General features: G+C 49.7%; 7 protein-coding genes across 7 annotated transcripts; 4 read left to right on the plus strand and 3 right to left on the minus strand.

Annotated features, from left to right (window-relative positions):
• Positions 1-1487: 1487 nt before the first annotated feature.
• On the plus strand, positions 1488-3250 carry BDZ99DRAFT_546516 (uncharacterized protein; the record flags this gene model as incomplete). The annotated part of the gene is made up of 1 exon (XM_033726874.1): positions 1488-3250. One exon carries the CDS (start codon positions 1488-1490, stop codon positions 2970-2972), a length of 1485 nt encoding a protein of 494 aa, XP_033570848.1. The 3' UTR covers positions 2973-3250.
• A 2588-nt stretch (positions 3251-5838) lies between these two features.
• BDZ99DRAFT_399140 (uncharacterized protein) lies at positions 5839-6135 on the minus strand (the record flags this gene model as incomplete). The annotated part of the gene is made up of 1 exon (XM_033716119.1): positions 5839-6135. A coding segment is annotated over one exon (297 nt), but the record flags the coding sequence as incomplete, so codon positions are not given.
• Positions 6136-7156: 1021 nt separating this feature from the next.
• Positions 7157-8185, plus strand: BDZ99DRAFT_356446 (HET-domain-containing protein; the record flags this gene model as incomplete). Its single annotated transcript, XM_033714620.1, has 1 exon — positions 7157-8185. A coding segment is annotated over one exon (1029 nt), but the record flags the coding sequence as incomplete, so codon positions are not given.
• Positions 8186-10911: 2726 nt separating this feature from the next.
• BDZ99DRAFT_467996 (uncharacterized protein) lies at positions 10912-11195 on the plus strand. The gene has a single exon (XM_033721144.1). The coding sequence runs from the start codon at positions 11009-11011 to the stop codon at positions 11162-11164; it is 156 nt and encodes a 51-aa protein (XP_033570851.1). The 5' UTR covers positions 10912-11008; the 3' UTR covers positions 11165-11195.
• Positions 11196-12283: 1088 nt separating this feature from the next.
• Positions 12284-14348, minus strand: BDZ99DRAFT_481860 (uncharacterized protein; the record flags this gene model as incomplete). The annotated part of the gene is made up of 3 exons (XM_033722444.1): positions 12284-13388; positions 13433-14049; positions 14241-14348. The coding sequence occupies 3 exons, from the start codon at positions 14346-14348 to the stop codon at positions 12284-12286; spliced, it is 1830 nt and encodes a 609-aa protein (XP_033570852.1).
• A 4759-nt stretch (positions 14349-19107) lies between these two features.
• Positions 19108-20089, minus strand: BDZ99DRAFT_546529 (ADP-ribosylation factor-like protein 1; the record flags this gene model as incomplete). The annotated part of the gene is made up of 5 exons (XM_033726875.1): positions 19108-19324; positions 19380-19703; positions 19759-19842; positions 19901-19939; positions 20015-20089. The coding sequence occupies 5 exons, from the start codon at positions 20087-20089 to the stop codon at positions 19298-19300; spliced, it is 549 nt and encodes a 182-aa protein (XP_033570853.1). The 3' UTR covers positions 19108-19297.
• A 1428-nt stretch (positions 20090-21517) lies between these two features.
• On the plus strand, positions 21518-24672 carry BDZ99DRAFT_546531 (uncharacterized protein; the record flags this gene model as incomplete). Its single annotated transcript, XM_033726876.1, has 4 exons — positions 21518-21539; positions 21601-21641; positions 21831-21960; positions 22019-24672. 4 exons carry the CDS (start codon positions 21518-21520, stop codon positions 24670-24672), a joined length of 2847 nt encoding a protein of 948 aa, XP_033570854.1.
• Between the last annotated feature and the right edge of the window lie 249 nt (positions 24673-24921).

The raw sequence follows: 24921 nt of genomic DNA on the forward strand, positions 1-24921 counted from the left end.
TGAGTCACCCACATTAGGATCAATGGGCGCGTTTTGCACGAGAGCATCGAATAGGCTACTAGAGGATTTACAGCCAACAATGATTCCATTCACCGCGGTTAATGCATGGTTTACGGCCATGATTGCGAAGGTGGCCCACCGCATGAGCGCTCCATATGCCCTACATGTGAGAAGAACGGTCTTCCGTGCCTCTTCCGAAAGGACGACGAGGTTGATAAGCTCTCCTTACTCCCCCGCTTGCTAGATGTCAACCACCCCGACAAACGCAGTCTTCTCGAGGTTTGGATGAATCCAGCCGCCGCTTCTAGCTGGAACTTGCGAGGCTAATATGGTCACACGAATGTGACGCTTGGGCTTTAAGAAATCTAGACAATGAGTGGATTGGGAAACTTCAAAGATTTGCCGACTTATTCAAAGGTATGCCTATGGAATCTGCTTCTTGACGGATCGCCAGTGGAGTTTTTGCGCCCCTGATCCTATTCCCATGCCTATAGCCTGAATTACCTTCATCTTTTTTACTTTCCAGCTCCTTCACATCCAAGTCCATGAGCCGGAAATGCAAGCTATCTTGAATTCAACCCTTGCAATTTCATTGCCATTTCTTGTCATCTCAATCTTCCATCAAGGCGTGTTGACTTTCAACCTTGGCTCTAGCCTCCCTAGTTCTTGGGTAAATCCTCTTTCTTAGCATCTCCTTATATCTCCTACATAGATGAAAAGTTCACCACGAACAGGTAACTTGACTCACTGGTGCTTGATACAGTCTGATAGGCGTCAACCCAATGTGCGAGATCCGGATGAGATGTGAAATACGCAAAAGCATGAGTTAGTAGAGCCTCTAATGCGTCCATCAGTCTTCTATCTACGTTTCCTCAGCGTGCCATTATAGATTTAGAAACTATGTCAGGTCCTCAAGAGTGCGAATGAACTAGGCCTTAAGTAGTCTAAACCGGCCCATCAAGTCACTATTTGTGACGCTTCAGGGTATTGCTAAGAACTTAAGAGGATGCCTTGCTTGTACGATCGCGAATCAGATGGGCATTTAAATGCTTGCGAGAGACCTGTGTGCACCTTTCCACCGCCGCATAAGGTGCCCTAGCAGGTTCATCAATTATTCATGACGGTGATGATCGGGGCAAGGAAACATACTTGCGCTCTGGTATCAAGTGAGGTCCTGCGGCTTCACTCTGACCGCCTTTCCAGACCTCAACACCTACCTTTCTAATCCTCAACACCCACCTTTCCTATTCTCCAACCTCCGCTGCGGCTATCCTCTTATTCCCATAATCCTCCACTCGGGTCTCGCGCGTGTGCGCTACTACCTCATCATCTTCACACCCGAACCCTCTAGCCCTCGCCGCAAGCTGATGCCCAACGCGCGGCCTGATCACGACTTCTCACTTCCTTCGGTCATCAGTCGTGCCGTGCACCAATCCATTCCAGGCCGCCTCATGACATCAGGCTGAAGCAAGATCTCCACGAGAACGATGGCTCCGCCGCAGCATACGAGAGACTGTGTTTGGGACGGCGAATCGTGGTCTCATCATGCAGCGGATTGCGTTCTGCATGACGACTCTCTTTCGCCACACGACAGACGTGAGATTGCGCACGCTGGCTCCGCGGGTAAATCCAAGGATGCCCCCGGACGCACGGTGCAAGAGATGGGCGGTCAAGCTTCCAGGGCGATTACTGGGGATCATAACGGCACCACGGAGGAGGCCAAGGTTAGGAAGAATACTCCGATCGTCGCCAATGACGTGGCGATGGGAGATGTGGGGAATGAAGATCGCCTAGCTACGATGGAGAGAAGGCTGCAGGCACTGGAGGCACGGGAGAAGCAGATGTTCAAGAGGAAGAGCGAGTTTGGTGATGAGGGGAAGCATGAAGATGATGAGATCAAGCCGGACATGGAGCAGAGGCTGCGTCTGCTGGCGGAGATCGATGGTCTGAAGGGGCAGCTTCGGGCTAGGCAAGAGGAAGGTCTCAAGAGTGAGGAAGAGCTTGCTGCGGCGAAGGGTACTATTGCAAATCAAGAGAAGGAGATCGAGATTCTCAGGAGATCCTTGAAAGCGCAGAAAGAGGAAGGTTGCAAGGAGATGGAATCTTTCAAGACAAGTAAGGATGTAGAGATCCTAGAGATGAAAAAGTCAAAGGAGGCAGAGCTCAAAGACCTCCAGACGTGCATGGATGAGAAGCTCAGACAACTCGAATTGGACATGGATGAAGAAATCTGCGACTTGAAATCTGATCTCAAAGAAGTCGAGGAAGACAAGGATGACTTGGAGGAAGAAATATACGACTTGAAAAAGAAGCTCAAAGCTACCAACGAAAAGAACAATGGCTTGGAGGTAATGCTGTCCTCGATAAAGGATGCTGTCAACAGAGATGAGTCTGCGAGATCGGCCAAGCGGCCTAGGATCGACTCGGGGCCCCGTAAAGGTGCAATGCCTGTTTCCCCGTTTGCCACTAAATCACCTCTCCCAGCTACAGAAACGTCTTTCGAAAAGCTTCGTGAGAGCTATCCCGGTATTAAGTTCATTGCGCAAGTTGGGAACTTGATGTGGTCCGGTCCACAACTTCCAGAATGCTTGCACACTCCACTGCTCGACTTCGTGCAGGATATCGTGCAACGTCGCAAATTCCTGACAAAGGGTGATTCTCGGAGACACGAAGTATTTACTAATCCGCGAAGAGTGTCTAGCTGTGTGGGCCAAATGACGGCTCATACTACATCTGTCTCAATATGGCCAAAATCCCAGCCAAGAAAGCGAGCTTGCTACCGGTGCTCTAAGAGGCAAAGCCTCTGTGTCATAGTCAATGCAGAGTCCGACTCGAAAGATTTTATTGTGTTGCCTCTGATGAAAGAACTTCGGATCACCTCTGATTACAAGAACATCGACATGTGGATATGCCAGAAGTCGGACGATATTCGTACACCAATCCTCGCGGACTACAATCACTGGGAGCCTTGACGGGGAGTGACGGAAATGGGAGGAGGAATCGTACCACGCGAGATCTTATCGAAAAGCGATTGTTATAATTGCTTTCATTTTGACATTTTGCCTCGCAATTTTCGCAATGTTTTTTGTTCTCTCATTTTCCTATTCTACACCTGGTCATTTTCCATTCTATCTCCAAATCTCATCACCCATTCTCAAAACTGAAGCTATTTCAAGGTTAAAAGTCAGCGACACATCCATCAGGTAGTCAAAAGCTTCTTAGAATTTCTTTTAGACAATCCTATCTCTACATAGTGCCTCATTAGATGTCTATGCACACTGCTAACCCACTGTTTATGACAGCTCAGAATCTTCGTGAAACCGACTGAAGACATCGTCACTACGCATGGATTCAGGACTCGATTTGAGAAGCCCAGATGTTTGCATCTCTTACCCACTCAAAGTCAGATATGCGGGAGACTGTCGACGACGTGAGTACACCGCCACTCTGCGGCTAAGTCCGAAGGCATACGATATTTTCCTCATCCTCCACTTCATACTCATACTCTCAGGCGGCTCTTGGGGTAGCAAGACATTTCCACTGAGCATGGATATAGGGCCTAATCAAAAATGTCCTATGCCAGGAACACTACCTTGCCTTCGTCGCCGCCCCAAGATGGAAAGCTGGTCACGTGCCCGATCCGATTCGCAAAAGGGATGCTCTATGGTACTTGGCCGGCGTTGCCCACAGTCTTTCTGTGGCGGCCTTCTTCATGTCATTCTCCCACCTCTTGACCGCATGTCGCCTCCGTCTCAAGATGTGGACACAGAAGGTAAATCAAAGATAGCGTCTTCCTGGCCTGGCGGTAATTGCACTTAGAAATTTCAAAATCCGACCATCGATTTCTCCGCAACCTTTAACGCCTAGCTGTTTTCATAGAGGTATAGGTAGGGCCCCGTTTCTCGAGATATTATCAAGGCACATAATACTACAGTCAAGATCTTTTCCATCTTCCTCAGACGCAGACATGATAGCAAACGTTGCGTTATCGAACCACTGCTCCAAATGCTTAAGTATGGGTAGACCGTTGCGATCAGACACCAGATCGCCCTGGGGTCGCCCGTTTCTTCGCCGAACAGGTTTTTTGCGTTCTTTTCGCCGATCTTGTCTGGAACTATGTGAGCGGCTCTAACGTGGTCGGCAAGTTGCCATACACCGCTTATAACGCACTAGGCCTCTTTGTAAGGTCCCTTCTCTCTTATGAGCATTGTAGCGGTTCAGCAAGCGCGTTCTGAAGTTTTTTCGAAGTTTTTTCCGTGCATACTCGTTTATCACTTTTTGACGTGGCCTCGTAGGCTTTCAAAATCGCAGATCTGATGTAACAATTGATGCAATCGGAATTTGGCTGCTTCTTGGCTCATCGAATATCTGATAACTGGGCTACTCCTGACGGCGGTATGGTAGAGCAAGATGGAGCCTGTACGAAGGCGAATCCATGTGCCGAAATTTACAGCTTGTAAAACCAACGTTGAGCTTCATGCAGCGGAAACTAGGCAGCATTTTGACTGGCTGGCTATTTGGCAGATGGGCTACCTCTGACGGTGGCATTGAGCAAGCAAGATTCGAACTCAAGCGCTGCTATATTGGGTGCCCAAACTTATGGCCTAGCACTGTCTCAAAATCGTCACACTTTCGCGAAGGACCTGCGGAAGTAGCAGCACAGTCGATGTGCCCCTTGATATGGCAGAGTATTCCATCATGTACCTGTGTATCGCGCAGATTAAGTATGCTCGGAAGGTTATGCGCGTAGTTAAGAGCCTAAGACGATTCCTCTTGCGGGCTGCTGCGAGATTAGCAGTTTAGCCGAAGGACGTTTGGATACGTTATAGTATCAGCAAATTGACTATGGATGTTAACTAAGTTCTAGTGTCGTGGTGAAGTTCTTGGTGAGTAGCATCTTCCTTGGGAGTCAGGACTTATGTTTTGGCGCTAGGCCTCGAATCGCGACCGTAGGACTATGATGTCATAACTGATTTTCACGCGTTACTAGAAGGCTCCGGCACTTTGCAACCTTGTAGAAGACACCAGTGTAGCATTCGTAGCGCGACGCGTAGCACGTGGCAGTCACCGGATCTCTACGCTCCACCAAAAGACTCCTGAACTCCACAAAGAAGAGGTTGATGCCATAGGAAAAGGGGTCACTATCGCGGTGCGTGCGTTACTATGTATATTCTTTTCTTTTCGACAATTCGTCCTGGCTCAGGAGAAGTACAGGTCCTCCACCTTATCCTCTGGAAGACCATTCATTAACTCTCCATGCATGAGCCCGTACACATAGCACCCTCCAATGAATCGACTTCCTTCTCCGATTTTGCGAACCACATACAGCACTCTCCCTCCGAACATGCAGTAAATCTCATCCCCAACCGCGGCACGCAGAGGAGCTAGACCGATGAAACCGTTCGAAGGTAGCGCGAAGATCTTGTCTCGAGGATTGGTAGCTTCGGCAGCACGCATTCGCACGAGTAATGTTTCTATAGATGTCTCCTTGTCGCTTTGCTCCCCAAAAAAAGATAAGTGTAGACTTCCCCCGCCCCCGCCCCTGACCTGACGGCGAGACAGATATGCGTCTCGTACGGCCGAAATCGCTAGGACAGGCTAATGGATTTCCATATTTCCCTTCGATGTGAGGTAAAAAATCCTTCTTTAGTACACCTCGCAAGCTTTCTGCAAGATGTCCCAATGGGTCTGGTAAGTTCCACATTGGACGAAAGCGTTTGAGGAAACAACGACTTCCTGAAATACCCAGACCCGCCTAAACCATGGTCTCGATGAAAGATCGTTGAAAGACTGGAAATCAGTGAGCGGTATGTATCTAGGATCCGCCTCGTCTAGCAGCTATGAAAACTTTTCACCAACTCGAGGTGTGGACTCAAATATTGCCTGTTGTCGTATACAGCCAAAAGCACTCTCGGTTTCGTGATCGGACTCGCCGAGCCATATGAGCGTCCTCCTCGCCTTCACATACGCTGCCGGCATCTGAGCCACCTGGATAGTCCGATCCCAGTAATCGTCCTGGTCATTCGCCAAAGCATCTATCCATAACCACCTGAACTTTTCACGATCCCGCAAGTGAAGTAAAATCGTCTTGACATTTTCGGTAACCTTGGTCGTATTGGAAAGCACGAGAGGAACATCTGCATCAGTATCCGAAGTCCTGAGAGTGTGATGGTTGCAATAGACGGGGTGTACTCGCTCTGTAGAGCCTTAGGCGTACGAAATCGCTTCGAAAGCTGGTGGTGTAACTAATGAGTTCGGTATTGTGACGATGCTGACCTGTAAGGCTGGAGGAGAGACGTTCTGGGTGGAGGGCTATGAGGCTGTATTCGTCTTTTTCCAAGGGCGGATATTCGAATGCGTCGGTTTCCCCTACGCCTGGGAGTAGGGAAACATCCATCGCTGAGAGGCTGCTAGAAGCATTGAATGTGAGAGCCAGCTGCGAGACTGGAGGGTTTTGACCCCATATGCATGGTGTTCTTGGATTCTGTGTCCGATTGGTACGATTGCTGATAGGGTGGCGCAGTGCATGCAGGCAGACTGTCAGGCAGAACTGTCAGGCTGAGCTTCATCCCCCTTCCCAAACTCCTTTCTAGCTTCCATCTTCTATCCGAAGCCGCTTCCACAACCTCTTTATACGTTACTCACTCATAATCTATCATCTCTTGCCACTAGATTTCAGTTCGCCAAAAGCGCATCTCTAGTCGCAAAGATAGACCGAGTTGCCGTCTACACATCGCGAAAGAAAAATCCACGGTTCGAAATGGATACACTACCCCCAATGAACCCTCATATTTGTCAAGACACGGCCGCTTACTTTCATCACTTCCGAGAGGAGGTACGACTGAAAGGCCCCAGAGTATTATATCAGAACGTTCGTTTTCCAGAAACTGTGGGATTCGCCGGTTTGCCCCCAAACGCTCTAGAAAGGATAAAAATCCCAGTTCGTGGAGCCGCAGACTCGGATGCCAATTTTTTGATGATCAAGTCATGGTTGGAAAGGTGTTCAAAAGGCCATCGGCTATGCAACAAACCGCAAACGTTCACCGCTGACTTCGTTTTACCGACTCGTCTTATCGATATATCTCCGAATGAGAAGGACAAATTCTATGTGAAGCTGGTTCTCTCGGAGCAACTAGAGAACCGGAAAGATGTCCGCTATGCAGCGCTCAGCCATTGCTGGAGTGATTCTGCAACGGTACCGCAGACCACCAGGGAAACGATAGATGAGCATCTAGACGCTATACCATGGAAAACACTTTCTAAAACATTCCAGCACGCGGTGGTCATTACAAGGCGACTTGGCATTCGGTACGTGTGGATCGATTCCCTCTACATCATTCAGAAAAACAAGGGGGATTTTGAGCACGAGTGTTCAATGATGCATTTCATTTACGCTAGATCTTTCATCACCATCTGCGCGTCGGACTCCGAGGATGGGTCTGGTGGGGTTTTCCAACCTAGACATGACACTACACCGTATGAGTACGCATTTGATAAGATTGGCTGTGCGAAGAAGTGGTCCCAAGCATTATCAGGGCCATTGAGTACTCGAGGGTGGGCTTTTCAGGAGCGCCATCTCTCCCCTAGGGTCATCCATTACACAACGCACCAAATTTTATGGGAGTGTAGGACATGCATTGCTGCAGAAGACAAGCCCGGGTTTCAGCATCGCTTGTTTACAAGGAAGCCGAACATTAACAGCGCTTGGCAATGGAGGATAGCTGATGGAACATTAGAGAATGTTGCTTTCTCCCCCCGAGGCCCCTCAAATTACACCATTGACATTAAATCTTGGTACCACAGGTGGCTGCAAGCTGTCCAGAACTACTCAGGAAAGACGCTATCTTACAAGACTGATAAATTACCAGCAATATCTGGTCTGGCTGGGTTCTTTCAAGCTCAAATTCCGGATGAACACTACCTTGCTGGAATATGGAGAGGAGATCTGATAAGAGGTCTCTGCTGGTCTCCTGTCAATGCTGTCGACGCACCATGGCCGCCTGCCATTGTCGACTCAATACCTTCATGGTCATGGGCATCATTCAACGGGCCAGTCGCATTTCCAAATCTAGAAACCATCTTATCTGATCCCAAAACTTATGTTTGTGTGGTGGATGAGGCTGAAACGTCCCAGCACGGAATATATCCTTTCGGAAGAGTGACAAGGGGGTCAATAATCATCCGGACTTGGGCGAGAGAAATCAATCTTTCGTCTAAGTACACGGCATACTATCATTATGGAGAGCCACCCGTACCAACAAAAGGCATTGATATAGCACTCGATGCATACCCTCAACCATTTCCCTCGCAGCTTACACTTTTATGCGCCTTGCTCGTCGGGATACCTGGAGAGCCTAGTCCCGATCTCCACGAGTTTGTGTTCCCGTCCAACGAGGAAGTGCGGACATATTTGGGGCTTGTGTTGTTACTGGTTTCCGGTCGGAAACATAGCCTAGAGACTTGTATTTATAGGCGCGTGGGCGTTTTTCGAACAGTCATGAGCCCCTGGGCAACTCAAGAGCGCAACAGTTTTACGGAGGAAACTCTCACAATCGTCTAAATTCGCACGCTTCCAAAGCTCTTTCCCTGGCTCTTGAGTCCACGGTCTCAACCTGTTTAGCTCTCCTCCTATATCTTTCAGTCTCTGAATACCGCCATTAGCGCTCATGCCACCAATCCCTAAGACAAGCCTCGCAAGCTTTCCCTACTGGATTCAATCGCCCATATCTGAGATAGAGAAACCTGTATCAAACTCAATTAGCTTTCTCTGCATTACTCGTGGCTATTTGTTGGAGATGCTGATTTGGGATATATCTCTCAGCCCACGCCAGCACACAGCCTATGCCCATTTTCCATGTAGAACGCCTCACTTGAATCTCATCTCCACTCTCATCCAAATTTACATTATCGGCCTTGCCTCGTTTGAACCTCTGACTCAACTCCACGTCTGCCCTCCGTCTGGACAACCCCGCTTCAAACTCACCCTCCGTCGTCCACCACGTCGGTGTCACTGCGGCACGAATCCAACAGCCGACACGCCCTATGATCTGCATTGAGCATCACTAGACTATCTACTTCACTGGTTGCCCCACTGAGGCCTGTCCACGACAGCAGGCTCAGCACCCGACAGAAACCTCGTCTGGCCATCACTTCTTCATTCTGAGCCTCACTTCTACCTTGACCCCAACCGCGTTGAAAACCCGATACATGCAGTCTTGATCAACTACCACACGTCTGGCACATGCCGCGAACGACGGACGGCAACCCAGATAGCTCCGCTCAGGCGCCGATCCCAATTCCACAACCTACAATTCGTCTACCATCTCAAGCGATGCCAGAGCCCCGATCGACCAGCGCGAATGACGCTGTGCATGACGCCGAAAGTTCAGACGGTATCGCCACTACCAATGGTCATGCCACCGACCCGACTGGAGATTCGATCGAGTCGTCTTTGACAGCTCGCATCTTATCCCTGGAAACACGCTTGGAGGAAGAAGAGGCCGAGACCTAGCATTTGCATGGTGTGGTTCAGCTTCTGAACGTCAAGAAGGACCGCCTGAAGACTGAGAAGGGGTATCTTGAGCAGGAGAAAGTACGACTTGAAGCCGAACAAGCGGATCTGGAGCAGGAGAATGCAGGGCTGGTACAAACACTCTTTATTGCCGGGCGTTGAGGCATTATCAGAAGTCAGCAGTACTATGATTTTGCCTTCGGTTCCTCTTTTCTTTCTTGCAAGTTACCGGTACCTATCACCAATCCCTTTTCTCAGTTTCCAAATTTAACTTTCACTCATCTTTTGATTTCCTCATGCCTTTTCCTCGAGTCTCCTTATCTAAACATGAAGGAGAATGGAGATTACAAGATGAACACCAGCGAGTTTTGATGCAGACCTAGATACAGCTTTCTCGTTGAATATAAGATTTGGTTTTCATCATATGCTTGAATCTCGTTCAAGTGATGAAATGAACTTCGTCGAGAGACTGGTGTTGCCGACGCAAGCGGCATGCGTCTCATCAATAGTAGTTATGAGCGATGAACAGACTCCGGGGGAACGAATACTGAGCGGGAACATTGTGAGACTCAAGACATTAAAATTGATAAAACATTGTTTTCGTACACGTATGTTACATGAACCATAACTAAGGAAGCACTAGCTAGACAGCAATGATCGTGTTATGTGGAACATTCTCGAAAGATGCCTTCAAGAAAGTCGGCTGGTACACGTGAATCCATCGGCTGGACAATAGTCTACTAATGACATCCCTCATTCCTATCGTTTGGGTGCGCCAAAGATTCTTTGAAAGTGAAGCGGGTTAGAACAAGGAGAGATCCGGTCATCCAGAGTTCGGTTTGGATGGATGTCCTCGATTTGGGTACATGACTTGCCCTCGACGGTAGTGACATGACACGGGATACAGAGCATCGTTGGCAAGCCATGGCCGTGTCATATGAAATGTTTTTAAAGAATGTCAATAAGGGACAGGTAAACGCACACCCCCTTTCGAGTAACCACACACCCCACTCCTCATCTGATCTTCTAATTGGCTCGGAGGGACCGGAAGCTTCCTCCGGGCATTCATCTTCACGTGCATCTACTCGTGCATCCTTTCCGATTCGTGCAGCCTTGAGCAGCCTGCATAGCCTTGCCGATTCGTATAGCCTCACGTATAGCCTCATGTATATGCTCACATACGGCTGTATATACAGCTGAAGGAATTGGAAAGAATGCGCCGTAAAACAAAGAGGCTGTACAAAGAGGCTGTATAGCCATGCCAATTCGTATAGCCTCACGTATAGCCTTATATATAGCATTATGTACAAGCTTACGTACGGCTATATATAGAGCTGCACAAATTAGAAAAGCTGAGCCGTAAAATGGAGAGACGATATAGCCATACCAATCCATGTAGCACTCGGGTTGTAACAGCTACAACCTAGGATCAACAACTCATACGGTTCACGGTCACCTACGTACAGACTTGGAGTTGCTGGCATAGTAGCTGCCTACATGCCTAGCCAGTTACAACTTCTACAGAGAGGGGTTGGGGTACGGTGGCCTACCCTGCCTAATGCTGCCTACTGCTGCCTCCAATTAGTGCTTCTGCCTATGCATACAGTCACTTCCTACGTAGTATATAGTTTGGCCTTCGGGCCCCCGGAATAAGACAGAGTTCACATCAATTTTCAACCTGAGTGTAGCCGTATGTATAGTCTCACGTACAAGCTTACATACAGCCTCGCATATAGCATTACATGCAGAGAGAGACGTGAAGATGAATGCCCGGAGGAAGCTTCCGGTCCCTCCAAGCCAATTAGAAGATCATATGAGATGGGGGTGTGTGGTTACTCGAAAGGGGGTGTGCGGTTACTCGAAAGGGGGTGTGCGTTTACCCGTCCCCTGTCAATATTAGAATATTCCCCTTTGTTGTTTCTAGAATTTGGCAACGCGTGATACGGAAGAGGGATACGTCTTGTCAGCTATGGACGACTCCGACAAAATATTGTCCATATCGGGATGATCGCCACGACGAGAGATGGTTCACAGTCAGGTATGCGAGATACCTGTAAGGATCCGCGGGTGTTATCTGGCCATGGAAAATAGTCGGGCGGACCTCTCCCATGGTCGTCGACGGCTTGACATAGTACTATGACAATTTTTCACCCTCAAACTTTTCTTTATCTAAATCCTTGCTTGTCCACATGCTGCATCTTCAATCCCACCTTTTTCTAGGTCCAGTGCCGTATATTCGCTCCACCAAGTGCAAATTAGACGTACACGAAAAGCCGACATCCGCCAACCATGCTGACTTACCAGCCCAGTAGTTGGTTCCGTCAATCGCCAATTCTTTTGACTGAAAGACCGATTTTAGATGTCAGGATCTCGAAAGACCCAATCTGTGAATCATCGAGAGCGAAAACGCTCAGATTACGCGGGAAGGGCTACCTTGACGGTGTCTCAATGTCCGTAGGGGGGTATCCGCAGTGATTTCAAATAATGAGTGGAATCTGTGGTTTTTGGGACGTATTCAGACTTTTGATTTGGGATACTACCTAAGTAAGGTCAAAAGATAAAGATGGAAATTCAAAATTTCATCAGAATATGTGAAGGAAGGATACTAGCTATATCCAAAATTACTTGCTTTTCCGCCACGCCTCGATTCGTCTCGAGATGGGAATGTAATAGGGAAGGGATGATGCAAATGTAGACTAGGGGAAAACTGGACTGCCATGTCGCGACTAGAAAGCAAGGATTCCAAGCTCTCTCAGGGAGCAAATCGTGGCATCAACCGGGCATATTGACGTCGGGATCTGAACTTGGAAGTTGGGGATTGGGTGAAAATATATTGCTCGAAGGCGCAGGCTGGTGACTTTGCCGCAACTCCTTTTCCCGTTCCACCCTCTTAACTGTCTCTGGATCCTTCCAGGAAATGAGTGATTTCCATAGCAGACCTTTTCGGTAGTCGTCTGCTAGAGGTAGTAACGTGAGCCACAAAAAAAAAACTCCACCATTGATGACCAAGCACGGAACACCTCTTCTTGAGCAGATAACACATGCCTCCCTTCTCCTGGGATTTAGTGGGAAACAGTCGTGCTTGTGAGTCTGGCAGTACAAGCACATTCGCCTTCTCTTCGGCTTTCTATACTCGGCCCAGAATTGTGGTCTCGGGATCGAGAACCACTCTCTCAAAGATCGCGCCACCCATTGTCCGACTTCGGTCTCGAAATCCCGAATCTTGACCCGTGAACTGTGGCTGGAATATTCAATGGTAGCCTGACGAGTACGCAAGTCGTAAAGAACTGCCCCCGGATACACGCTTGAATCATCGCGATCGCTTATCCTCTGTTTGGATAGCATTGGATCGAATGAGGGCGAGAGTTTTGGTGGTTCGCTGTCAGCAAGACAGGATTCGAGGGACATAGTATATGTGACAGAATGTCCACAGTAGCAGCTTGTTGTTTCTTGACCTTTTGTATTTGACTCAAACTCGATTTCCAAGAAGCATGACCAGCCTGTCAGCCAGCCCTTCGTAGGATTAGTCTCCTGGCACCTGCCGCACTGTATGCTGTCTGTAGAAACTGGAATTTTCATCATTGGCAATGATCCAGATCCCGAGTTCTCTGACGAGGCTAGGACGTATCCCAATAGTTGTAGAGATTGAGGGGCGGAGAGATCTCGAGACGATGGCTGTATACCTCTGTAACGAGTGCTGATATTGAGTTTTGCTCTTTTTGTGTCGGACGAGTGTGTTGGTGGATCCTCTGGTAGTCGGAACTTCTCAGGAGGCCAATGATCGACTTCCTTCTTTATCCACGGCTCATCTTGGTTGGAGAATTCGGCCTCCAACTTTTCCTTCACCCTCTTGACATCTCGCAGCTCCTTCTCTAGACTTTGATTTGGGTCCGGAGATTATTACTCTTTAAGGACATGTACCCGAGGTTATTCTCCAAAATACTCTTCTCAATCCGAAGAGTAGTGGTGTCTAACGTCACCTTCCCGAGGTCCTTTTCCAGCCTGCACGTCTTTTCATATTGACGGACTCTTTCAGACTTCCCGGTGTCAAGCAATGCAAAGATTTCTTTGATTTGCTTCCAATGCTCTGCCTTGAAGTTCATGATCGCGTTTTCGTCTAGCGACATCGTGCCGTTTCCATCTGGTTGGTGGTTGCGCTTCTCCGTTCCCGACCCAACTTGCTCTTGAAGGTATCCTAGCTGCTTATGGAAGGTATTAAGCAAGAAGCGGATCTCTGCATCGTGATGTTCATGAATCGTGTTCTTTTCTTCGTCGTGAAGCCCTCTAATTCCCTCGATCTCAAGCTTCAGGCCATTCATCTGAGTTTCCCCAGCAGAAATCTGCTCAACCAAAGACTTCTTTTCAAGCTCCAGTGCCTCTTTCGACGCCTTCTCCTCGTCTCTGCTTACTTCCATCTTCTCAAGCCCCACCTCCAATTCTCCAACCCGCTTCTCAGCAAATTCGACTTTGTTCTCCTGCCCCAGACCCCAGCCCTCCATCGCGGTAAGATCGCGATTCAAGGCTTCGTTCTGCCTCTTCTGGAAATCATTCAGGCTTTGCAAGTGGGTGACCTGGGCCCGGAGTGTTTCCGGGTCTACTAGCTGAGATGAAAGAATAGGTCTCGTTTCGACTTGCGGAGAGTCGTATCCCGATTCTTTGGGGCGGTCGAGCCCATAGAAGCGGACGTCTGTTGCCGCATGTCTTCGTTGGGAGCGGACGTATCATTTACGTTGACGTTTGTCATGAATGCGGGGGTGTCTGTCGTCGCTAGCGGAGACGCATCATGGTCCGGCATTACCGATGGCGTCTGCTCTGAGACGGAGGGATTGCCGTCCATCGTTGGTCGACCATGCAGGTTCCAGCACTTCGGAACCTTCAGATCGAACGAGTTGCGGATAGTGAGAGATGGTGGTGTAGGGATTGCTTGGACATGCGCTAACTAATGCGATTGATTCTGGGACTATTTCAAGATGTGAAGAGAGAAGTTAAGACGATAGGGCGAGGCCTGTAGCCTAGGTTGGCTACGTTTCTGAAGACGAGGGCACGGCAAATACCCTTGAGGGCAAGGCGGATGCTGTTGCGCCGTAGCCTAGTTCGCGGCGATTGGGTTGTTGTGGTGTAAAGGAGGATACGCGATCGAGCGTTAGAATGGCGTTGAGATAGGCGAGAGGTAGTGCCGGGCTTGCCCAAGTGAGGTCTCTGGGGTGGGATACAATGGACCGAGCTGAGGCGATGAGACCAAGGGTTTGTATGAGAGATGAAGTGGTCAAAGAAGATCTTGGTAGGGATGAAAGGACGTCCTGGTGTTGCTTAGTGAGGCAGTGCAATGGGCAGACGTGTTGAGATGCTTTTTAAAAAAGAGGCAGCATCTAGGAAATTGAGATGCTGAGAGGTGTGAAGTGGATGGTGTGGTCCGTTAGATGGATAGAGCAATCCTTGGGAAATTTAATCAACGTTGTCTAGAGGCTAACGTTTCAATTTACTCAAAGGCTACATGAAGAATTCACGCACGTAACGGGCTTTGATGGCTTCCCTCATGATATGGTAGATAATATATACTTTTGTGGGGAGATTGAAGCTACTCGCTGGAGAACTACTCGCTGAAGAAGAAGGAAGGGAATGAGATCCAAGCCGCTTTGACGAATATGAAAAAAAAAAATAGATATGTAATAAGAAGCCATTATGACCGATATAACCTGGTTGTATGGGGATTGGAAAGTACCACCGAAGGGACCATCGTAAATATCTTGTGGACCGTTACTGAAGAGGGATGAATGACAAGGAAGGGCATTGGACAAAGGTGTGTCTTTGCCGTCCGTTTCTGCTGCTCGATGTGAGATTGTGGCGCACCGGGATCATGATGGCTAATTTCATAAGCCTCGCGCGCCTCTCTCTTCTTATAGCCTCTGCACGACGTCATTGTGAGGGCAACGCCGTGTTTCCAATAGCTAAGATCGTCGGGGCTGTGGTGGAGAGGGGGATAGCGATGAACGATAAATAGAGGGTAAGATGACAGGACCTCCGCTTTTTCGACTTGGGAATAGCAAATGGATTGCAAAGGAGCAAGGGAAGAGAAACAAGCAAGTAAAGAGCTGTGTATGTCTTCCGTATAGGGTCATAGGGCCGCCGGAAATTTGGTATTTGTGGTTCAGATAATCCCAATCCCGAGGGAACTTTCGAAAATCTGCGGCACCATCCCAGACCTTCAAGATCGGGTTGCGGAGTCTCCCGGCTTTTCTCAGTATGGATGTTGGTAGAACCAGGACATATCAAGCTGGATCCGCAACTCTCTTGGTGATGGTAATTCATTCCAGATCATTGGAAACCATAGCCTACATTTTTCCGGTGTGGGTCGATAAACGAGGCCCGGTGCTCGTCGCCCGCCGAAGCAAGATGGACCAGGTGAAGAGGACCATCTCAAAAAGCCGTCCGTACTGCTAGAATTGCAACTCCCATAGGTGTTGTAGAGCAGAAAATAAATGGGAAATGAATAGAGGTGGATGTAGCGTGGTGCTTGCTATGACAAACTAGTTAGGTCCAGGCTTTTTCGTATGTCGATGAAATCTGAACCTGGTCAACTGGAAGTTCAATCGACTCGGCTTCTTTACCGTGCGGATTCGATGCCCGAAGAATGGTCGCTCTTTAGCCATCATAGCTTCCATAGGGCATCGGTGCCCACGATATTGGAGAACTCAATGTTCTTTTCCCGGCTCCAATCGCATATCCATGTCCCAGGGCGCTCAGCACGGTATAATCCCCCGGGTTGGAGCTCGGTTCTCAAGGGCAACAAGGACAATGCATAGATATCTTTCCCCAAGTGGTTTGCTGCAGTGACACTGAGCATGATGCACGGTCTCCGTGCACCGGAGCATGCGCGACAAGCCCGACTCCTGGGGTAGCCTTTCGGCCACGTTGATTTTGCATGACGTTCCATACCCTGGATTACTCCTATGCAGTTTTTCTCCCAGTAATGGTTGCCACAAGGGTTTTCCTCCCAAGGAAACTTCATGTTGGTGTTACGGTAATACTCGGCTAGAAAGTTCTTCAGATATGCCGCCAGCGGCGCTTGCAATAGCGGCGGGAAGCTGTCGTCACTCAAGTTTATGTTAGGGGGGAGGGACGCGACGAATTTGATCCCGGGCGCGTTCCATGCTTTTTGTATGTAGTTTTGAGCTGCTGAAAGCGATGAAGAGATATCCGCGCAGGAGATCACTTTCGGATACTCAAGGCTAGAGTCTATGCTCGCGCGCTTGCTTGGTCTGGCAGAATAATCTTCATCAGAGTCATAATTTTCATCTAAATCATAATCTTCACCCGAGTCGGAATCTCCCACTCGTGGCCTTTTGCGCATTCTGCCGGTCGCTTGCGTCGTTGTCGCTGATGTTTGAGCAGTAGATGGCCGTACCTGTAGGTATCGCTTGACCGTCTGAACATCAGCTAGCACCTTCTCGAGGACCGTCTTTCCGTTCTGCACCACCGCGAGCTCCGTTGCAGCGCGTGAAGTTTGGGGCTCCAGTCGGGTGACTACCTCTTGCCCTTGCCGTTTCTTGATATCGAGCGAAACCTGGATTTCAGTAATCTCGCGCTGAAACACTTCCCCGAACTTCTTGAGTTCATCCTCCGCCTTGCCATCCTCAACTCGCAATCCCACCAGCCTCCCTTTCTCTGCTTCGCCTTCATCTTGCAGCTTCTTCTTTCCTTATGAAAGTCTTCGAGCAAGGACTGGATTCTGGCTTCATGATGTTCTACGATCGATCTGTTCTTGTTTTCCTGCTCCTCTCCCATCTGTGCAATGACTACTCGCAGTTCTTCTGCGCACGCCCTCTCTTTCATCACCTCCTCGCACAACGTCTTCACCTCTTGTTCCCATGTCTCTTTCGCCGCCCTCTCTTCATCCCGGGACGCTTCCATCGTCTGAAGCTTGTCGTCCAGCTCTCCCGCCCGCATCTCAGAAGCAGTAAGTTGGCCTTCAAAGACGCCCGATTGTGTTTTCGCATCCGCGAGTCCCTTCTTCAGATCGTTGTTGTCTTGCTTTATGTCATTGTACAAGATCTCGAAGAAATCAGCCCTGATTTTCAATCTCTCCTCGCGAGACTTGACGGGTTTATTCAGGGTTGCCGTGGAAGCATTGGACAGATCTGGGCTGGAAGCTGTAGAAAGCTCGCTTGGGGATGCGGCATCATGTACGCCGGGGTGGGGAATGGACGTCGAGATGTCTGCCGTCATGATTGGCGCAGTTGCGCCATCAGCGTAGTCCATTGAGTTGGCGCCTCTCTAGTAGTGAGGGAAGTGTGTTGGCGTGTTACTATTGATTCAAAGATGGAGTGAGTGGCGAGGTGGAAAGTTGAGTTATGAGTTGAAGTTGATTAAGAGGCGGAGGTGAGGTCTGAAGTGGAGGTTAGCTGGATTGAAGTCAGAAGCAACCATGGGCACGAACGAAGTTTACCGCAGAGCTGCAACGTTTTTGCACTTGGTGAGGCCGAGAGGTGTAGGATAGAAGTAGCAAGCAAGCATGCACATAATACCTCTATAGCTTAGGGACTAGGCTGGTGTTTCCCAAGTGAGGTGATCGGAGTGGAGTGCGATGGTCAAAGATGGTGCGACTCCGGCATAGTAAAAGCAAGGAAGCCGCGGAGAATAGCTGTCTATATAGACGTGAAAGAGTTGACCAAGTGAGGTCCTAGGAGTGGACGGGGATGGGGAAGGCGAGGATTCAAGGCTTAGCCGTTGAGCGGAAAGAGGTGTTTGCATAGGTAGAAGAGAGGGGTAGTATAGACTAATGAGGTGGTAGGAGTAAAATATGACGTGGAGCGTGATAAGTGGAGGCCTAGACGTCAACGGGGAATACCAAAGATGGCTTTCAACGATCTTGGGATATTTTGAGATGACTGGCATGGAATTCCCAGGAGACGAGTGCTTGAGAGAGATTTGAAAAGATGTATTGACGGAGACGAGTGATCGGAGTGGAGTGTGACGGGGATGGTGATGAGTGGAGATCCACTTGACATGGGATATGTTGAAAGAATTTGGAACGCTCCCGACCAAAATGTTGATTGGGACACTGGCAAGGACTAATTGCTGGATATGACTGAAAATTACACGCCGCAGAGCTCCAGGGATCTATGCAATACGTATCATTGAGTATGCACCATACGTGGCGCTGCTTTCGACATCCGCATGCTTGACTTGGAACCTGACAGACTTGCGATCCGTCCGTGTATAACAGTATCCTAGAAATGGTGCCTGCTATCGAAGTTAGACATTTACAGCCATCACCGTTCTGCACGCTGGGCTGCTGCACGAACCGCCAACGTGGCCAACCTAACGGTACCCATCTTCGTATGGCTCAAAGCCCCAGCGATGCCAAATCTTTGACGCATTTGCGGACCGTCGAAGACGAATGGTGGACCTTTGATCTATCGTACGATTAATTGTTTGCCGCCAGAAATGACACACGCTCTACGTCTTGTGCTACGCTATATGTCAATACGCTCAAATTGACGACAGATTCATGCGTAGAAGGGAAAGTTCGGGCTCTGCTGCATGTAGTATAGAGATAAGCCATGAGACACATATGACATCCAAATCCCAGAATCTATAACCGTAATACCTTGCCGACCGTGAATGGGATACTAAAATTGCACATATGCTCAATTAGTGTCTGCTGATAAGTAGACCTACGCCAATGACCCGATGCTCCGGCCTTGGGACCAACTCCCAAACTCCGCAATGCTGGTATAGAACAAGACCACCCCGCCAAGATGCCACACGCCAAATCACGCTGCGCTACGTCGATTCCGACTGTACAGTTTGCTGCATGCTCCGTTAGTACTATGCTCTCAAACCTCGAAGCCGGTCTGTCACTCACCACCAACCAATCCATACCCTCATCCACACCTCTCCCATCAATCGCAGAGCACGCCACGATACTCCAGTTCCTGTCCTTCAGCTCGCCTAGCCGCAGCGCCTCAGATATCTCTCCTGCCCCCTTTGCGCCCGGCTGATCTTGTTTGTTCGCGAATACCAGCAATGCCGCGTCGCGCAGCTCCTCCTCATTCAACATCGCGGCGAGTTCTTCGGAGGCGGTTCCTAGACGGTCAATATCGGTGGAGTCGATGACGAAGATAACAGCGGCGGTGTTGGCATAGTAGCAGCGCCAGTAGGGCCGGATCGAGGTTTGGCCGCCTAGATCCTGCAGAGGAACTATATCAGCAATAGCCAAGAAGCATGAGAAGAATGCTACTCACCCAGACGTTGAAATTCAGGTTCTTGTACGTGACAGACTCGACGTTGAAGCCTATTGTCGGTATCGTTGTGACGACTTCTCCTATCTGTAAACCCTAGTTAGCATGGAACAAATACCATGCTCAGACTTCGAGAAAGACGTACCTTTAGACGATATAGCAGCGTTGTTTTCCCCGCATTATCCTACCCCCGACAACGTATTAGTCTGCGATGCTCGGGGACTAGTCTCCGTGGACGCGTGGACTTGTTGGCACTTACGAGCCCCAATATCAGAATCCGGATCTCCTTCTTTGCAAATATCAGCGAGTAGAAGCGTGAAATTTGACCGCCCATCTTGATCTGGCTTCTTCTCCGGACGCTCTTTAGGTGTAGTTACGCTCGTGTGGTGTTGATTTGCCACTCTCGGGGGAGCCGGAGTCGCTGGCGAGAGGAGGATGGGGGCGGTTGGTGGGTTCGGCTAGTAGGTATATATCTGTCGGGTTTGAGGAAGGATAAGAGGGTTTGAGAGGGTAGAGCGCGACGGGAGTTCGTTATTGTGGTGGCCTTTGAAGTCGATCCGTAATCTCGAAATGCAGCGCTTCGGAGCTGAGGGTTTTTCCGATCCGACGGCGCTTTTCCACCACCACTCTCCCTGTTCCCGATTCTCATCGGACGACAGCATTTGACACCTTATAAATGTGCCATAATACATCTCAAGTGAGACCGAGTCTACTGCCATCTAAGACAGCTGGTGTTACTGCCATTCTGACGGGACATCGATCTGACTTTGGAATTCACGATGCTGTAGAACACGCCAGGACGAACCACGAACTATCGGTCATAGAAACCGGGATAGACAAGATTTGGATGTTTATATATTTGGAAGAGGAAATCGACATTGAGCAAGTATTACCCCCTTCTCCTCCGCCATGCATTCGAAACCCGCTTAGTGTCTTACTTAAAAGTACCCGATCTCTGCAATCGGAACACGCGTGTTCGAATCCAGAAAGATGTTTCCAGAGTTTAGCAAAGACTGGAGAGAGTGTTTGCCTGTTCTACGCCTGTCAAGCCTTGGTTTTTTTCATACTGGATGGATGATATCACAGCTGATCAAAACAAAATGTCCGAAAGAGGGTTGCAAGCATTGTGAGGATCCTCTTTTCCTGCTCAAGCATCGCCTTCAAACATACACATATTGGTTTCTGCACATTCCCTTCGCCACTTTCGATGAGTCTCACGTACAAAATATAATCTTTGCAACAACTCTTATAAACCGTCTCCAACCTTCACTAGAAAACAAATGTACGTCTTCGCGTTGATATAGAATAACAGCATAGTTTCCATTACAGTGTCTACTTCATTGCTTCACGCCATTACATATTACTCTAATGGCGGTGTTGCCGCTCTCAGCCGTGGGGCTTCCTTCGCTCCGCGAGCATCGCCGGCACATAGCTTTATAGAATATGAAAACTCCATCGGCCTACGCGATGCTTAGTGGAAGACGCATAGCTTGAGTCGCTCCGACCTACGGCGGCCCGCGCTATCGCGGATAGATGCGGCCGCGGTTGGTCGCATTCACTATCCAACCCCGTTCTGCTGGAGGGGCCTTCCTCGACCGCAAGGCGCGGACAGCTCTGCTCTTCTCACACACTCCGACATCCCCACTGAATGCTGGAACCTTCACTCACCTCTCATCTTCTCACACTTTTGCTACGTCAGTTAGCGAATCCTTGCCTAGCAACATCTCTGTTGCCATTCGGAATACCTTCGAAACATCTCGACATGGCTCCACGCGCCACTGAAGGTACCTTTCCTCGATACCACCAACCGTCTCGATGACTGTCGCGCTGACCAAGGCTTTGTAGGGAACCTTGCCGTTTCCCAGAGGACCACCCGCTCCACTACGGTAAGATCCTTTCCCGCTATCGATACCTCGTTTCCTTCCATCGCGGCTCCCATCGCACGCTATTGATACGCGAATTACCAACACCCTAACCCCTTGCCGCCATGCCGCCATGCCTCCATGCCTTGAGCATCGTATGACAGCTTCGCACTTACACACGTTTCATCTAAGACTAACCGGATCCTCTTCTAGAGCGCTCAACGTCCTGCACTTAAAGACCTCACGAATACCCGTCCGGGTCCACACGGCGACGAGACCACGCCCGCTTGCCGAGGTCTTGCGGTTAAGCTTGTGAAGAAGAAGGTAGACGACTCGGAGCCTGGTATGTGTAGCCATTCACCTCGGTCCTTGCTAGCTGCCTTCGACTGACATTCTTTTAGAAGATGAGCTACCGATACGCCCTCTCGACCCAAAAGATTACAACAAGGATTACAAGCTGGCCCAGCTCCGAGCCTTGTGTGATCGCGACGGCATCGCATATCCCAAGTCCACTACAAAGCGTAACGTCATCGACCGCATCGTGTCGTTCGACCTTCAGAACAAGGTGGGCGACTGGGACACTGATTGTACGCTTGATTCCTACGATCCTTTTGCGGACGACAATAGCGATGGTGAATCAGATATCCGGGCTGGTAGCAATGCGCAATCCGAAGTCTCCGAAGACAAGCAGAAAGGCGGGAAGAGTCCGTCTGAGTCCAGGGACCCGGACTGGGCACAGCTCAAAGTGCTCAGAAAAATATTCTACAACAAGTTTAACAGCGCTGTCGATGTGAAGGATTCTGGCCTTCTGATCAATCTCGTGGAATGCGCATGCCAGTTGGGACGCTCTGAATCCCGGGCCTATGACAAGAAGAAGGCGAGTGATTTCCACTATCTGTATACTCGACTAGTGGATAAGTATAAGAGATATGTTGGAGACTCAAGGCACCACAGAATCCCTGGCGATATGAAGTTTATGCTTGAGTTCCTCAAGTACTACTACGAGCTCAAGCCAGAGCGCAATAGCCAAGACTTCGCTGTCTTCAGTCACACATACGCCGAACAGCAACGTCGACAGGCTAGCCGGTCAGCCTCGGCCGAGAAGAGCCTTGCCGAAGAAGACAACGATAATGGAGGTGTGCTCAATGAACCCAAAAAAGACAGCGCCGCTGAGAACAACACTAGAAGATATGAGCAGAGGGACTTCGAGGATCTCAAAGAAGAGCTCGGCAAGAAGGTTATTGGTCTTGGTAATGATGTGGCTGTTCTGACTTCGCTGTTGAAATTCTGTCACGAGACACGACCGACGAAAAACATGGGCACGCATTTCACGTCTCGCAATGCGGCCTGGTTGAAGCGTCTTGTTCAGCAGAAGTGTGCAAAGCATACCGGCGGCACGGCACGAGATAAAGACTTCGCTGCTGCGCTTCTCTATTTCTTTGACACAATCAATGTCGAGGTCCACGTCGGGGATGATAGAAGCACAAGGGCCCATCCTAGTAATATTGCTCCACAAGCTGAGACGGTTGAAGAAAGGACTACCTCGATGAGTATTTCGCGTGTCGAAGCTCCTGAGGATGTTCCGGTCAAGAAGACGAAGAGTCCCGCCACCACCGAGATCGCTGGGTCCGCACGGAGCGAGGTCAGCTTCGAAGGCAAGAAAGAGTACCAGGGCCTTATCACCAAAGGAGTCCAAACATCCAGCAAGAAGACTGCCAACTCCGATCGAGAAGACTTCGCCAAAATTGAGTTCAGTGTTCTCAGAAAAGACATCAAGCAAAGGATCACAGCACATTTACATGACACCGCTTTCATTGCCAAGCTCTGGCGAATCTGCTACAGGCTCCGACCTTTGAAAACGGGTCAATTGCCAGAATTCTATTCTCGTGACCCTGAGTATGTCGTAGGTGGATTCAGTCAAAAGTTCCACGAACACGTCGAGACTGCCCAGAAGAGAGTTGATGGAGACAAGGACCTCATAGTTGAGCTCCTCATCGCCTTCGATGCTCTAAGGTCCGAGGCTCGCCACAAAGAGCACGTCGTCTCTGGTGTTGAGAAGGGATCCTCCGAAAAGACTGAAGCGGAGAGGACCAAGGATGAGAAGGCGCAAGAGCCGCAAGGAGTCGTAAAGAGAAAACTGACAGGGGATAAGCCGTGCGAGAAAAGGATCAAAACTAGCGGTGTAAGTGTGGCCAAGAACAAGTCTACTGCATCAGCACTGCCGCCATCTCGTCCAACGACAACTCCCACCGTCGCGTCCAGGAAGCGTAGTCGTGGTGAGGATGAAGTCCAGCAGAGAAAGAAGGAACATGAAGTTAAGAAGGCTCGGCCCACCATCGGACTCAATAAACCAACAAAGCGCACGCGCGATGAGGGTGAGAAAGAGAGAGAAAGCAAGGAACCCACGGCAAAGAAGCTCCGCACCACTGCCCAACGCATTGAACCACCCAACGGCAACGCACCCTCCATGCCACAGAAGGGCCTGTTCGAAAGCAACTCGCAAGTACCTCATCCGCCGCCTCCCTCCGCCGTAGTACCAGCGCCAGCCGCCGCTCCACAGCCACAGCCTCTAGCGTCACGCTCGCCCACTCCACTAGCATCCGAAGTTCTCACACCCTATGCGTCGCCTTGCCCTTTTCCACTAGCCTCGCTGGGTGTCATTCAGTGGTGGTCCCCGCCTCGCACTCCGCTGGCGTCAGAAGTTGTCACACCAGGGGCGTCGCCTTCTCTAGCTCCACCCGCACCGCCTGTTGTCACGCCGCTGGCATTACCTCCGCCAATGCTGCTTATTCCATCCAAGAAGCGAAAGCGTGAAGATGTAGCCTCCGAGGCAAAGGCTAGTCCTCCTCCTAAGAAGAGCTTTACCGAATATATGAAAGAGAAGAAGGCAAAGGCGGAGAAGGCGGCAGCGGAGACGAAGGCCGTCGAAAGTAGTGGTAAGAGTGCTGCAGGAAACACCCTGGGTTCCACCGAAACTGTCACTGCCGCCTCTACCAGGAAAACTCTTCCATATCCGGAGAATGAGGTTGATTGGGAAGGTGGCGAGATCCAGTAGCTGCACTACAGGTCGTGTGAAAAGATGACGGCTTCTGCTGAAAGGTATGTTCTTTCTCTTCTATCTTCGTGTGATGTAATACTAACATCTCTCCAATCCAGAAGAAGCAACGAACATGACGAGCGAAGTTGAAGCAAAGGGCCCGCTCCAGGCCTGTCACGCTACCAAGCCAATCCACGCGTAGGTGTATCGAGCCGCGTAAACGCCAAACACCACCCGCAGCACCACGCCGAGAAAGAGGGACGCTGG

This window comes from Mytilinidion resinicola, assembly GCF_010093595.1.
Source record: "Mytilinidion resinicola strain CBS 304.34 unplaced genomic scaffold BDZ99scaffold_25, whole genome shotgun sequence".
NCBI lineage: Eukaryota > Fungi > Ascomycota > Dothideomycetes > Mytilinidiales > Mytilinidiaceae > Mytilinidion > Mytilinidion resinicola.

Coding starts and splice junctions, on each gene's coding strand:
- BDZ99DRAFT_467996 (XM_033721144.1), top strand. CDS start 11,009: ATGCCTAGCCAGTTACAACTTCTACAGAGAGGGGTTGGGGTACGGTGG.